Genomic DNA, 15,467 nt, shown 5'->3' with positions numbered 1-15,467 from the left:
GTCTTTCTCTGTTGTATCTATAAGTTGATGTTTACATTAGGGCCCGACTGATATTATCGGCCGATATGGGCACCTGGAAACATATCAGCGATCGGGTGAAAATGAAACTTTCAGAAATCTGCGTGTGGATAGGATAGAAAAAAACATGCGTATTTGGCTGTAATTCAGCATAAAATAAATAAACAAGAACTAATCTTCGGCTTGAGAGAGGGAAGAGAGATAGAGACCGAGTCCCGACACTCAGTCCTGGCTCAGTTCTGGTTTAGTCCTGTTTTACACATGGTTTAGATCTGTTTTAGTCCTGGTTTAGTCCTTTTTCAGTCCTGGCTTTAGACCTGATTGCAACAAAACAACCTGAAGAGCCGCTTGGGAGCCGAAAGAGCCGGCTGCTTTTAGTGAGCCAAGCCAAAAGAGCCGGTTCTCTAAAAAGAACTGGAATACCCATCACTAGCAGCTAGAATGTGACGCAAAAAAATGCCATTAGTCCGACCTACTGACTGTAAATATGACGTAAAGAGGCAGAATAACAATAAATGTTGCCTAAATAAACCCAATTTACAATCCACCAGAGCCAAACCTAAGTTTTTTAAACAATTCAAGATTTACAGTGAATTTTTACATCACTAAATAGATCGGTCAGGCCCTAGTTTTTTTAATTTTAAGTTTTAGTGGTTCAGGATTAATAGGAGTAGAAGATACTGGCACACGAGCCTAGAGCCTCTCGCGGCTTCAATATGAAAATAACGAAAATGTGAAATTGTATATTTTAATATATAAGTCGCATCGGAGTATAAGTCGCCGGAAACACCCAAACATGAAAAAAAGTGCGATGTATAGTCCGAAAAATACAATAAGCAGCTCTTGAGGTCAAAATAAGTCTGTGTGCTTCCTGCATCTAATTATAAAGTGTTTTATTGTTTTATTGTTAGATTGACAGTCAAAGCAAATCTCTGCAATGGTGTCTGAAAGGTTATGAACAATGAATAATATGGACGCTCAAAATGCAACTGAGGAATAACTTTGGGTCACTGCAAATTGTTTAAAAAGATATAGTTCTGATTTTCACGTTTTTAGGACTGTAAAAATCAGTTACAGCGCCTTTAATGTTCTGCAATTTATGTTTTTCTTTTCTGCTGAGAACAATTTTGCAATGAAATGATTAAAAAAAATCCACATCCTACCTCCACGTCATCCCAAAGGTCGGCCGCGGCGATGGGTACGGCCAAATATCCAGCGCTGGCTTGGCGTTGTAGTTAAAAATGGGCACTTCTCTGAACCCTCCCCTCCTCGCCAGCCTCTTCAGATCGTCGTTGGGCAGGACGAAAATGCTCTTCTTGCTGCTTTTCGTCACAAACTTGCGGTAAGACGGCAGCGCGGTCCCCGAACGCAGCTTCTTCCCCTTTGAGAACTTCTGTAGACTCACCCTTTCCTTTGTCGAGTACTCTTTGCTGATCATGAAGCTGGCGGTCGTGGTCGCTCCTTGTGGCTTTGCTGTTTTCTGGGAGTTGGGAAGCGGGGGCGGCTGGGAGTCCGGGTTTGCTCGCTTCACCTGTAGAACTATCTGCGTTTTTAGGATCATCGTTTACTTCCTCTGATTTAGGTCCTTCTGCGACGTGATTGTCCAACTTCTGGATTTTAGTAGGCGGCGGTCGCGCGTCGTTTTGACACAAGTTTCCGTTCATTAAAGATTTCACAGTTTCTTTCGCGGGCTCTTTGACGGCGTCTTCAATTTGGCCGTCTTGCCCGTCTCGTTTCACGTTAGACTCCTCGTTAGCGTCTTTTCCATTTACTTGAACCGAGCTGCTCTTGTCGTCCTGCTCGACTTCTTCAAACGTCCTTTTCTTCCCGTTTTCGGACACCGTATTGATCTCCTTAGAGTCTGTACTTTCGGAAATCCCGTTGTTTTTGCTCGATATTGACTCTCCGTTGACGATGGAGCCTTCGCCGTTTCCTGATTTCACCTGAGTTTCGTGATCGGGTTTGACTTCTTCAGACTCAAAGTTGAGTTTCTTCACCACGTGGTCTTTAATTTGAGCGTTCTCTTCCGTTTTGACACTAGGGGTCACTGCGGGCTGTTGCGTGGGTTCACTTTTGACCACGGGAGCGGGTTTGGCTGATGCCACGAGCTTGGTGGCCAGTGCAGCCTGCCGTAGCCTCTCCAGCCGGGATTTCTCCTCGAAGGTGAACTGCTTGACGCGGCGCTCCAGCAGGGAGTCCAGTCTGGAGGGTTTGACTTTCTTCTTGTAGGCGGTGCGCAGCTGGAAGCCCTGGCTCACGTTGACCACGTCGTAGTACGGGGTGGGTTCTTCCTGTTTGGGCTCCTCCTGCTTGGGCTCGGAGCTGGGGGTCGGGTCGGAGCTTGGGGCCGGTTCGGAGCTGGGGACTGGGGCTGATTCGGAGCTGGGGGCTGGGTCGGAGCTGGTGGGTTGGTCGGTGGAGGGAGGAGGCTCAGTTTTATCTGTGGGAATAAGGGAGAAAGTCAACAAAACTACCTTGTGTGAGCAGAAAGAGATGAGACGTGACTTTTTCCATGACCTAAAGTGAATTTTTCATGACTTTAGCGGCACCTACATGTGTAGAATTGAGCATAGTTTAAGGGTTAAATATGAAATGTTAACCCTTTCCTTCACCTTATGGTTTGATATTATAGTTTTTTTACATTCAAAATACTGTCAGTGCATTTATTGTCATCTCTTTTAAACAAAAGTCGCATACGTTTGGAAAAAAAAAATCATAATAGCCAAATGGTATCTTAGAATTAGAAGAAATACTAAATTCCATGACTTTTCCAGGATTTCCATGACTGTGGGAACTCTGGATGAGCTTTAATTTTAACTTCCATTCAGAATAACAAATTTGAAAGTAAGAATCAACTTGAGATGTAACATCTGCCCACTTGTTGCTTCATCCTGTCTCGGTCCTTTCACAATAAAATATATTGTGTCTGTGAAACACTGGATGGTATTACTGTCCACCACAGCATGACCACAGTTATTGTTTAATTCTGAACAGTTGAAAAAAAGTTATTTGGCAAAAGGCAAAAGGAGAAATTCAATTTGTCAAATGGACAAAAGTTTATTTTGGTCAAATACGTTTCTCAGCTCATCCCAGCTGCTTCTTCAGTTCTGGTCGGACGCTGGTGAACACTGTCATATGGACACTTAAACACGCCTACTTGTTTACAGTTTCTGTTTGTTAGTTCGGCTTTTTGCACTTGCGCTGAGTGTGGGGTCTTATTAGCAGAATCATTCAGGGCCATAATGGAGCTTTCACACCTCTGGGCCTCACCTGGATAACCCCAATTTTTTTTCTTTGTTTGTGGAAATTATATTTAAGTTTATTTGCTACTGTCAGCTTATAACTTACTTCATTTATGAACTAATTATTTTATTAACTATTTATTATTGTTATTATTGTTGTATATAAATAAATTAAATTAAAAACATAAAATATAATAATAATAATAAAAGTAACAATATTATAATAATAATAATAATAATAATAATAATAATAATATTGTTACTTTTATTATTATTATTATTATTATATTTTTATGTTTTTAATTTAATTTATTTATTTTTTTATGATTTTAACTGCTCATGTTTCTCTGGACTATACAGACTCCACCAACTACAGATAGACTATAGAGACATTATTTATTTAAAATTTTGTTATTATTTTATATTTAGCTTTTTCTGGATTCAGTGTTTAAGCGAAACTATTATTAAACATTTATTTTAATAAGAAAAGGTTTAACATTACATATCTCGAAAAAAGAGAAAACATGTAGATGTTGTTGAAATTTTACAATAAATATTTAGTTTGGGCCGCGACTTAATTTCAGTTTTTAATGTTGGTCCTCTGTGAATTTGAGTTTTGAGATTTTGACAAATACGTGTTTTAAATATTCTCTCTATCTAGAAGCCTTCAGTCATTTGTCCCTTTATTCAGTTTAGAATGCATCTCAAAATATCAATGTACAACAGAAATAATAATTTAACTGGTCTAAAATATAGATAGATGCTAAATATAAAACAGGTGGGTCAGGTTTATGTGTTTACAATAAATATTCAGTAGAGCAGCGACCAAAAGTCCTACCAAAAGTACACTTTAATCAAGATTATTGTAATTAATTGTGGCTTTCAATAGACTTTACTTTAGATCAGGGCTCTCCAAACTTTATTCTCCAGTGAGCTTCCTTTACAAAACAAAAATGCCAGAGAACTACGGTACTTATTTTACTACTCACAAAGAAACTGAGTAAATATAAGAGCCACAGCGAGCCTTAGATGGGGGAAAATTGAGATGCTTATAAAACGAAAACCATTATCTATTTACCAGTGCACAAAATTTGGCATTAGAATGATACATTTACAAAACATTTACATTATATACTTGTGTTTCAGACGATACTTTGAATAAACAAAACAGTTCCTCTTACCTTTTTCTTCAGCTGGAGTGGAGTCGTTTCCTACAGAAGGCTCCACCTCCATTTTCTCCTCTCCTTCCTTTCCCTCCACCTCTTTCCCATCCTTCTCCCCTCCTCCTCCTCCTCTTCTTTCTCCTTCTCTTTCAGGTTCTGTCCATCTTCAGTCGTAGCGCTCTGAGGCTCCACCGCGCTGGAAGATTGTCCCTTCTCCTCCTCTTTTTGTTCAGTCTGTTTTTCACTTTTCACCGCCTTTTTCTTGGCAGCGTTTTCCTTCATTTTAGCTGCAAAAAAGAAAAAAAGTTTAGAAGATTATCGTTTCAAGAGATTTGTTTCTAAAAGCTTTATCGTGGAACATTTCCTCACCCTCCAGCTCTTTGCGGTAGTTGACGTTAGTGTTGCCGGGGAGCCTGGGCACGAAGCGCGGCACTCGAGTCTTGCTGACCCAGATCCAGCCTCCGTACCCGGTCACCCTGTACTCCTCACCCTTCTGCTTCCACACCTGAGAAACGGGACAGTTGTTTTAAGTTATTGATTTTTTTTTACTGGATAAGCAGGATTACCGTATTATCTGCACTATAGGGCGCACTTAAAAGCCTTTAATTTTATCAAAAAACAACTGCGCGCCTTATAATCCAGAGCACCTTATACATGTATTTATTGGGATGTCTTAGTACGACTTTAGTAAATTACAAAGCCGCACCACTTGCAGCATTACGGCTCTTGCAGTCAGGAGCATCAGGAGTAATTCAGACTGCGATTCCTTTTCATATCAAAAGACACGCTGTCAAGGAGACACGCTCACAACGCCCACTTTAAACTCAAGGCTGTTATAAAGCGAAAGTGCGAGCTGCGTGGGAGCAGTGGATGAGAGAAGGAGAACACACATTCACCAAGAGAGGGAGACAGCGCCGAGCGACTTACGCCACGATCTGCCGACGGATCGTGGACGCCCGGGTTCAGGATCAGTATCAACTGTGGTCCGAGCTTTCACCAAGACCGGAATCATCACTGAACTGCCAAGGAACAGTAACCACACTGACTCGGATAATGACAAGAGGGATGTGGACGTGCTGGACGCCGTAATCGCCCAACTGTTTGTATATTTACAATAAGTCATAATTGTTCAAATTATTTAGCGTCTCAGACAGTTACAATTGAACAAAGTTGAGTTATTGTGAACGCGTTAAATAATGTTTGACAGACTTATCTAACTGTTGTGTTTCGTTTAATGTGCCTTATAGTCAGGTGCAGTTTATATGTGAAAAAAGTTTGAAAATAGACCATTCAATGACAGTGCGCCTTATAGTGCAGAAAATACGGTATACTCAATGGTAACGAGCATCAAGAGAGTGTCTAATTCTACCCCAGACAAATTAAAGTTACGATACTAGTGGTTATAGGAGTAAATTTGGAGCAGAGTATTCAGAATTGGAATTTATTTATGTACAAAATAGAGAAATAAAAAACACCAGGATCATATCGAGTTGGTTAATACGGGTTAGACCAAAATGGCGAGGCTCACAGCAGCAGTTACAGAGAGAGGAGCGACTATTTTTCAATTTAAAGTCAACTGGAGTCAGATTTGATGAAGCTGGAAGCACGCCCATGCTCACTTCCTATTTAAAACACAGCAGCAAGCGGGTTAGTTATGTCCATTTACAGTCTACGGGAGCATCATTTGTCGTACACTGCAAAGGAGAAATTCAATTTGTCAAATGGACAAAGATTAAATCAGATCTGGGCACTGTACAGCTCCCGGGCCTTTTGTTTGACTCTGACCTGGCCTGTTTAAGCTCATTTGGAATTACAAAACAAATATATTTTATCATTTTACCTCATGCATGGACTAAAGCTGCATTGCTTTTATTTTAGAGGTGTTTTTATGACATTATTCGTCAGGCAACGTCACTTTTTCATTGCTTTGTCATAACATAAACTCTTACTAGTCTTACCAGCTTGTCAGAACAAAGCTACGTACTACTTTTTTTTAATAAAGAAATACGGTAACACTTTATAATAACTACACCTTATTTAGCCTTAATAAAGCATGAACAAAGACTTAATAATGATGCACGCTTAGTAACTACTTAATTACTACCTGACTTAGCACTTAACTTGTACTTAATTCGCCTGTGCTGTAAATAATAACTCATAAGTATTTCTTACTTAATTACTCATGAACTAACCATTTGTGTGTGCATTTGTAAATGTATATTTAAGTACAAATTCTAGCATTTATTAATTAGTAAGCCATGAGAGAATGATTTACTAATAATGCATTATTGTTTCTCTGGAATTTGACCAACCTTAACAAATGCTTAATAAAGCATAATTAGTCTTCACTTCAGAAAAGCTCTCAGAAAGACTTAACTAACAGATAACAGCTGCCTGAATTATCATTGCATTATTAGTAAATCATTCTCTCATAGCTTACTAATCATTAATAAATGCTCAAATGTGTACTTAAATATCCATTTGTAAACATGCAAATGGTTAATTCATGAGTAATTAAGAAGTATTGAGTTACTATTTACAGCACAGGCGAATTAAGTGTAAGTTAAATGCTAATTCAGGTAGTAATTAAGTAATTACTAAGCGTGAATCATTATTAATTAAGTCTTTGTTCATGCTTTATTAAGGCTAAATAAGGTGTAGTTATTATAAAATGTTACCAGAAATACAATTAATATTATGCATATTAGGGATGGGCATTCGATGAAATTTTCTTAATCGATCGTCGGAAGAATTAACGATCGATTATCGATTAATCATTAACGTTTTTATATTAAAATGATCATCATTATTATTACTATCTGCACTACTAATCTGCATAAATAAATTCAACTTTACGACATATAAACCGTAACGACTCAAGAGCCACATCAGCCCGTTTGACATTATAATGTGTTTAATTCAGTTTTTGTTCAAACTCTCACAGAAACGAAACTTAAAACCACATTGCTAATTTGCATAAACTCAGCGAACATAAAACTACAGCTCTTGTGTCGCTGATGCCGTCAGTTTCTGTCGGATTACAAGACATGACTCAGTGGAATACAGGTTAGTGTGACCAGATTTGTGTTTGTCAAAACCAGGACACCGTACGGGGGAGGGAGGTGGGGACTCGTCATCGACATTGAGCGACTCTCACCTGGCAAAACTTTTTCCCACTGGACACTGAAACATATGTGCTGCTTTGTTCACTGTGCACATGGACTCACACTTGTCCCGAACGCAACGGAAAGCGTGGAATTTCTTGTACAAATCATCGTTAAATACACATTTGTGCTTCGGCACGTTGCAGACTGACCCACTGTTTGTGTCTCGCTCCTTCTGATGCAGAGACACATGTACAGACCTGTTTGGTCACGATACACACAGAAACCTACATTCAGTTTGTCGATTAAAATTAACGTAATCGATGAAATTCTTAATGATCAATTATCGATTAATCGACTAATCATGCCCATCCCTAATGCAAAATTGAATATTGAGAATTGAGTATTTCTCCTTTGCCACGGATTCTACCTGGACGACTGAGTGATTTTACACACATTGTTCTACATTGTTCAGTCAATCACATTGTCACAGTTCTGCCTTTTGTTTACATGTTTTCCCCAGTCCAGATCTGTATCCCAGTCTGTTCCGGTCCTCCTTTTTCTACAGCTGCCACTCCTCCCCTAATCATCCCAGGGTAGTCTAGTTATATTCCCCCTGTTCATTCAGTCTTTGCTAGATTGTTGACTTGTGAAGACAGACACTCAAGCTCTGCATCTGAAACTCTGAAACTGAATTCTGTTGTTGACATTTTGTGCAATTTTGCTTTTCCCCTGTTTGTAGTACCTGTTTAAGTAGAAAAGGGGCTGGGAAACAAACTCAGAGTATTTCCGAGTTTTGGAAGTTATTTTAGTTTACATTAAATAAATCATATGTTCGTTTGTTGTTTTTTCAGTCTGATTTTCCATATTAAACATTACCCGTTACAGGACACTTTCTATTATTGAACTGAGACCTCGTTTGCCTGTATTATTTTTTATTTGTAATTTATTTATTTTTCTGTTAAGGCTGGCATTCAAAATATTTCACCTATAATTCGGTAGCTAATAAAATAAAACAAAAAAAACAAAAAATTATGCAAAATTATTCAATCAAAACTAAATCTCAATTTGCTTGCAACAAATAAAATCACAAAGACAGCAATTATTAAAATTTTCTGTGAAAACAACAAAATAACCTTATAAAATCTACTAACTCTGTAGTTTAGTTTAGCTACAAATATGTTCTGAAATCAAATGCAATTCATGTTTTTGTTTAGCAGCCGATATAAGACTGTGTTTTTAAATGTTAAAATCCATGGATGTGTTTAAAATGGGTACAGTCCACAGAATTCAGATTTGACGACATAAATTGCAAATCTACACGCAATTACGATATTTTTTTCTATATGAGGACCACATTGTTGTTGTTCATTATGATTATTAACCCTCTCCAGGCAGGCGTTGCAGATTTGCAACAGCTAAATGCCAATTAACTACTTAATCCAAATCAATATTTTATGAGCTTTTTTGACTCAGGAGCCTTTTTTCACATCCATGCTGATAAACGTGGACGATGCAGACTGTGCAAGAATGACTACACACAAACGACCTGCCAGAAGTGCAAAGTACTTTTGTTGTTTACAAAGGATAAAAATTGTTTCTTGGAGTATCACACGAAAAAGTGATGTTGTTCTGAAACTGTAAAGCTGTTACACTGTGCTTTATGTTTTCATTGTTATGAAAAGTGGTTTACACATAAAGTTTGCGTTCATATCATTTTCAGTCTTCAGTGTTAATTTACCACACCGGACCAAATCTGAAACATCCCAGAACCCATTGGATGTGAACGTCTCTCTCAAAAAAAAGTCAGGATTGTATATTACTACCTCATATGATCATTTTCCCCAAATATCAGATTTTTTCCTGTTACTAAAATTAAATTTGAGCCTGAGAGGGTTAAAGTTTCAGTCCTTTATCCACAGTGTACAGTAAAATCCACGTACCTGATGTTTGATGGGGATGGTGTACTTGACCCACGTGGCCTGCTGCAGCGTCTCCTCGTCCTCCAGCTTCTTCTCCTTCTTCTTCACCTTCTCCTTCTCCTCGCGCTCCATGGCGGTCATGCGGTGCAGCCTAAACAACACGAAAAACACACGAATAATAAATAAAGGTAAGGAAATCAAACCAAGTCAAATATTTCCAGTAAATATGTGAGTACTACCGCGTGTGTCCCAGAGACTCCTTCCACACGGGCAGCATGACCACGGGTTTGATGGCACACTCCAGGATGGCCAAGGCTAAAGCGAACTCCCGGGCCTTACTGCACATCTGCACCGCTTTGTTCCAGTTATTCCTGAAAACAGATAAAACGCACAATAGTTTAACCATTACTCAATAGGGATACAACAAGATCTCAAGCCACACAAGAGAAAAATTACTGTGTGAGATTTTTTTCCTTTAGATTTGTATCTGAAATAGTGTTACAGTGACAGCAATATAACAAACAAACAAACTGAGAACTAAATTGTGAACTGAACAGCACAATATACCGATATTTTTTGGACTATAAGTCACGCCATTTTTCATGGTTTGGGCGTTTCCTGCGACTTATACTCCGCTACGACTTATATATAAAAAATTTCAGACTGACAAACACGAGAGGGCGCTCTAGTCTTGTGTGTCAGTATCTTGTACTACTGTTACTCCTGTACTACTGTCACTTTGCATTCTACTGCGCATGTCTCCTGTAGATAAAGCCGTTTTCCTGCTGCAAATAGTGAAATATTCAGCCGAAAATGGTAATCGAGCAGCAGAAAGAAAGTTTGGAGTGAGCGAGAAACTTGTGAGGGACTGGCGAAAGCCCGGATGGAGAACACTGCTTCACGGTAACCGGGAGGATGCACCAACTAAAACCCACGGTGAGGCGTCTTTTAGCTTTTACGGCCCCCGTTTGTGGAACAGTCGACCTGAGGATCTGAGGTCCGCTGCGAGTGCTCATATTTTTAAAAGTAAACTTAAAGCATATCTTTTTAATTTAGCTTTTAACTGAAACTTTGACTTGTTTTAACTTAAATTATCATTATTATTGTTATTATTATAGTTGTTTTAAATTATCATTGCTATTTTACTTAGTCTCCATCTGATTTTAGCTATACATTTTCATTTTTACTATAACTTTTAATAGCTTTATGTTTATTAGTTTTTTAGTTTTTATGTTTCTATTTAAACTGTTAAACTGTATAAAAAGTGCTATACAAATAAAGTTTGATTGATTGATTGATCGACCATGAAACTTTCCTGGAAGTCACTGGATGAATCGACAAAGCCTGGACTTCAGTGACACCGAAACCATCCTGTCGGGATTCAGAAAGGCCAGAATAATTCTAACTGGAACTGATGCTGAGTCTGACGACAGCGACACAGAAGAGGAAGCGGCGCTCTGTTTACATGATGGATCTATGGTTTATCTCCAGAAGTGACACCGAGGATGAAGAATTGAATGGATTTAGTGATTTGGAGTGAGATCGTGAGTCTGGTAAACTTATGTTCTGTTGTTTATGCTATAATTATCTGAAGAACTGTTCATATGTTACTTTAACATATTAACGCCGATTCAGCCTGCTGTTCTCTATATTGTTGTCATTACTATAACTTGACTTTTAAGATGAAATGTCAGTTCTTGGTCTCTGATTTTATAAAATACATTTCCCCAAAAAGTGTTTAATCAGTCAGTTTAATCAAAGTTTTCTTCCTACAGCAGGTGTGTCAAACTCATTTTGGTCCAGGGGCTGTATCCAACCTACTTTGATCCCAAAGGGGCCGGATCAGAAAACTTATTATTATGACATAAGTTCAAATATTTGTGCAGAGAAACACAAATCTATCACAGAAATCTTTTTTAACTGATGAACTCTTTCTTTTACAAAATATTATAATATTATGAACAACCTGAAACTTTAAGAAAAATACAATTTCAACACAATGTTTTAACATGAACTTGTATGTAAATAGGAATAAGTCAATTTTTCTTGTAAAATCCTGCACTCGGCTCCACTTTTCTCATGTTGGACATTTTTCTGATCAGGGTGTCACGGTCAACAGTCAAAACGATCGTCCTTTAAGAGCGTTTGGAAAGAGACAAGTCTTCATTTGTGCTGCTCTGGTGGGAGGGGCCACGTACAGAGACACTGGAGACGCTGCTGTGATAAACACCACAGAAAATTAACAAGATTTTAATAGAAAATATAATTGGAGGGCCGGATCTGGCCCCCAGGCCTTATGTTTGACACCCGTGTCCTACAGCATTTATTGTAATACTGCAAGACAAGATTGTAAAGACGCTGCTTATTGTCTAAAATAGTTAAAAGTCTTATCATTATGACACATACTTTGGCAGATATTTTAATATTTTGGAATTTTTTGGTCTGTAATATAATAATTTCTCTTCAAACCTCAACTGTATTCATCTGCACGTGGAAAGAAAGAGCCAGGCGAATATCAGACATGTGTTTGGACGTGTACCCGCTCATTTCAGATCAGCGAGTACACGACGTCCTTCCTCTTTGGACTAGTTTGTGCCGTTTCTTTGTTTTTGGCGTGCGCGTGTGAAAGTGAAAGTAAAAGCTGCTTTGTTTGCGTGACAGAGAGCGAATGACTCAAAGTAAATGAGCTGTTCAAACCAGGACAGAGGCAAAATTGTTGAATCGTTGGATTCAGAACATGTTAAAAAAAGCCTTTATTGTATCATAGCTGATGTCTTAAAAAACACTGAATGCCTCTGTCGTGTTTTAAACGTTGCCCGATTCTCAACCAGAAGTTTTACCCAGCTCCTGGATAAAACTCTCACTACTGCAACTGCAAAAACACTCCAGTAGCAATCAAGTAACCTGGCTTTGAGTTGTTCTCTGGAGAGATTATTTAGTGATGTTGTGATAGTGTTAGGGAGGGTGAAACTAACTGAAGGTGCTACTCTGTCTGAAGATCTGCGATGCAAGTTAGACTTTAATCTGAGCTTTTGTTTTAACACAAGATGACCAGGACGATCTTTAGGTAGCTAATGAAACAAGACAAAACAAAAAACTAAAGATTATGCAAACTTATTCAGTCAAAACTAAATCGCAATTTGCTTGCAACAAGTACAAACAACAACACAACAAGCACAAAGACGGCGATTATTTAAATTTCCTGTGGAATCGACAAAATAACCTGAAACAAATGCCGTTCTTGTGTTTGTTCAGCAGTCGATATTATGCTGCCTTCTTAAATGTTAAAATTCCCGGATGTGTTTAAGAAGAAAATTGGTGTGATAGTGCTGGGGGGGAGAAAGTAACTGGAGGTACTACTCTGTCTGAAGCTCTGCGATGCAAGTCATTTGAGGTGAGGAATTAAGTCTTCTCATTATTTTCACTTTATCCCGAGTTTGTATTTTGCGTCTCTGCGTCCGTTAGAGGAAAACAAACAAAATCCTACGTGTGTTATTAGTCGGCTCATGAAAATAGTGTGATTTTAATTGTTTCGGGCTCAGGTTCAGCACAAAATCAGCACAAAAAAGAAAACACTGCAACATTTATCTTCTGTTTTTTTTATGGTGACAGGTCGATCTGTTCGTACCTGTGCGAGGCCCAGTTGGGGTGCATGAAGGGCCCGGGCACGTTGGTCTCGAGCTGGGTGATGTTGAGGCGGAGCGTGGCCACGGTGAGCGCCCTGGAGCCGTGGATGGTGCCGTTCCACTTGAACTCGGCGGCCGTGGTCAGGCTGAACTTGTGGGACAGGTGCCTCCTCTTGTCGTGCTCCTCGCGGTGCTGGTGTTTGTTCAGGGCCAGCGTGTTGGTGCTGTACTGGTTGTGGTAGACGCGGTACTTGCCCTCCTGGCCCAGCTTGAAGAAGTTGTTCATCTGGGTTTTGAGCGCCGGGTCGCTCTTGAAGAGGAGCGAGCAGAGCAGAGGCTGGAAAGAAAAATCACGGGAAGAATTAAAGTAAATAGAAGTGTATTTTGATTAGGGGTGTGCAAAAATATTGGAATATCGATATATCGTATCGTTTAATGTGATAATACAGTATCGATATCGTGGGCTACTGTATCGATATTTCACCAAGAGTATTTTTAGGTGTGTTTTACTAAATTGTTTTGTTGCTTGTGGAGTGAAAGGAAACTCATTTATGCGACACATTTGACATTTTTACTGTTTTGATGATTAAAATGTTTTTGTTTCATATGAACTTTGCAAAAGAAGTGATTTAACAAAGCCTTTTAGTATCACAGCCACGATTTAGCCTTTATTTTTTATTGAACTGTATTGAATCGATTTGAAATATATCATATCGAATCGAAAGTGCACTGTATCGAGATATGTATCGTATCGTGGCCTGTGTATCGAGGTATGTATCGTATCGGCAACTCCTTAATGATACCCAGCCCTAATTTTGATTTTAAATTCTGAGTCATAAATCTAGCTTTTACTGAAAACAACAGTAAATCTACAAAACATCAGACATGACGACCAAGTTGTTAATGTTATAATTTGGTGTTTGGGTTCTCATGTTGATTATCCAATCAGAAAGAAGAATGAGTCTCTCATTTGTGTTGCCAGTTTAAATCCAGTTGGTTTAAACCTAAAATGTCTCTCTCTGATCTGAATGGTCACTACTTAAAAACCAGAAAACCTGCAGCCACCCATGAGTCAGTGCTAGTGCAGCCTCTCCAGCTCAGGGAGGGAATTCTGGACGTTTTGAGCTTTCACATGAGGCCTGTCCATAAACTGAGAATGTTTTAACACAAGATACCGTATTTTTTTTATTTTAAGTCGCACTTTTTTTCATGGTTCAGAGGTTCTAGTCTTGTGTGTCAGTATCTGCTGCTCTTGTTCCTCCTGTCCCACTGTCATTTGACTCTACTGCGCATGTCTCCTGCAGAAAGAGCCTCTGTCCTGTCTGTATCGTATAATCCTGCCAGTCAATCGCACCATTACTTCTGTACCAATGAACAATTTAACATTTAAACAAACTCATAAAGACGACTGAGAAGACTGAACACAAATGCCCCCAAAAAGAAAATCATATTGAGCAGATTACAAGCTGCAAGTCGTGAAATGGTAATCGAGCAGCAGAAAGAAAGTCTGGAATGAGTGAGAATCTTGTGACACCAGGAGGATGCACCATGAAACTTTCCTGGAAGTCACTGGATGGATGGACAAAGCCTGGACTTCACCGACACCGAAACCATCCTGTCGGGATTCAGAAAGACCCGAATAATTCTAACTGGAACTGATGCTGAGTCTGACGACAGCGACACAGAAGAGAAAGCCGCGCTGTTTACCTCCGGAGGTCGTGGAGTTGCTCAGAAGTGACACCGAGGATGAAGAATTGAATGGATTTAGTGATTTGGAGTGAGATGGAGAGTTTGTTAAACTTGTTCTGTTCTGTTGTTTATGTTATAGTTTATCTGAAGAACTGTTCATATGTGACGTTAACAGTCTGTTGTTCTCTATTCTATTGTTTTTACTAGAACTTGTCTTTCGAGATGAAATGTCGGTTCCTGGTCTCTGCTTTTATAAAATAAATTTGTCCCAAAATTTGCAACTTATAGTCCGTTTTTTTCTTTTTCATTACACATTTTTTGGGTGGTGCGACTTATAGTCTGAAAAATACGGTAATTATTAAAAAGACAATATATTATCCAGTAAAATATTAGCAAAATGTCTTAATTTTTGTATATGAAAAACTGGTGCAAGACTTGAAATATTGGGAAGGGATAATTTATTTAAGATTTATATAAATTAATGTGAGGAAAAAGTCCAGCTCAGCCATTTTCAAGGTTATTTCTCACCTCCTTGTTCACTCTGGCCAGTGGGATCTCCCCCGCTGATACCGATACTGCTGATACTGCTGATGATGCTGATGTTACTGCTGCCGATGCCGCCGCCGCTGCTGCTTCCTTCTCTCCTTTCATCTTGTTGTACTCATCTGTCATTCACAAAGCGTTAACATTAGCCCCACATTTT

The 15,467-nt window shown here is 38.9% G+C and overlaps 1 protein-coding gene across 1 annotated transcript in view; it reads right to left on the bottom strand.

The window, feature by feature from the left end:
• The window catches only part of LOC110155069 (nucleosome-remodeling factor subunit BPTF-like), an 81,916-nt gene that overhangs the window by 44,885 nt on the left and 21,564 nt on the right, over nucleotides 1-15,467 (bottom strand). The window contains 9 exon segments of the mRNA XM_055153102.1: nucleotides 1,182-1,474; nucleotides 1,476-2,458; nucleotides 4,250-4,284; nucleotides 4,476-4,710; nucleotides 4,793-4,928; nucleotides 9,471-9,600; nucleotides 9,689-9,820; nucleotides 13,078-13,412; nucleotides 15,293-15,429. Coding sequence (XP_055009077.1) covers nucleotides 1,182-1,474; nucleotides 1,476-2,458; nucleotides 4,250-4,284; nucleotides 4,476-4,710; nucleotides 4,793-4,928; nucleotides 9,471-9,600; nucleotides 9,689-9,820; nucleotides 13,078-13,412; nucleotides 15,293-15,429 — 2,416 coding nt within the window.

This window comes from Boleophthalmus pectinirostris, unplaced genomic scaffold, assembly GCF_026225935.1.
Source record: "Boleophthalmus pectinirostris isolate CB_2022bp ecotype Guang Dong unplaced genomic scaffold, ASM2622593v1 HiC_scaffold_17, whole genome shotgun sequence".
Lineage (NCBI taxonomy): Eukaryota > Metazoa > Chordata > Actinopteri > Gobiiformes > Gobiidae > Boleophthalmus > Boleophthalmus pectinirostris.
Note: the sequence above shows the minus strand (reverse complement) of the source record. Positions and strands in the feature narration are given on the sequence as shown.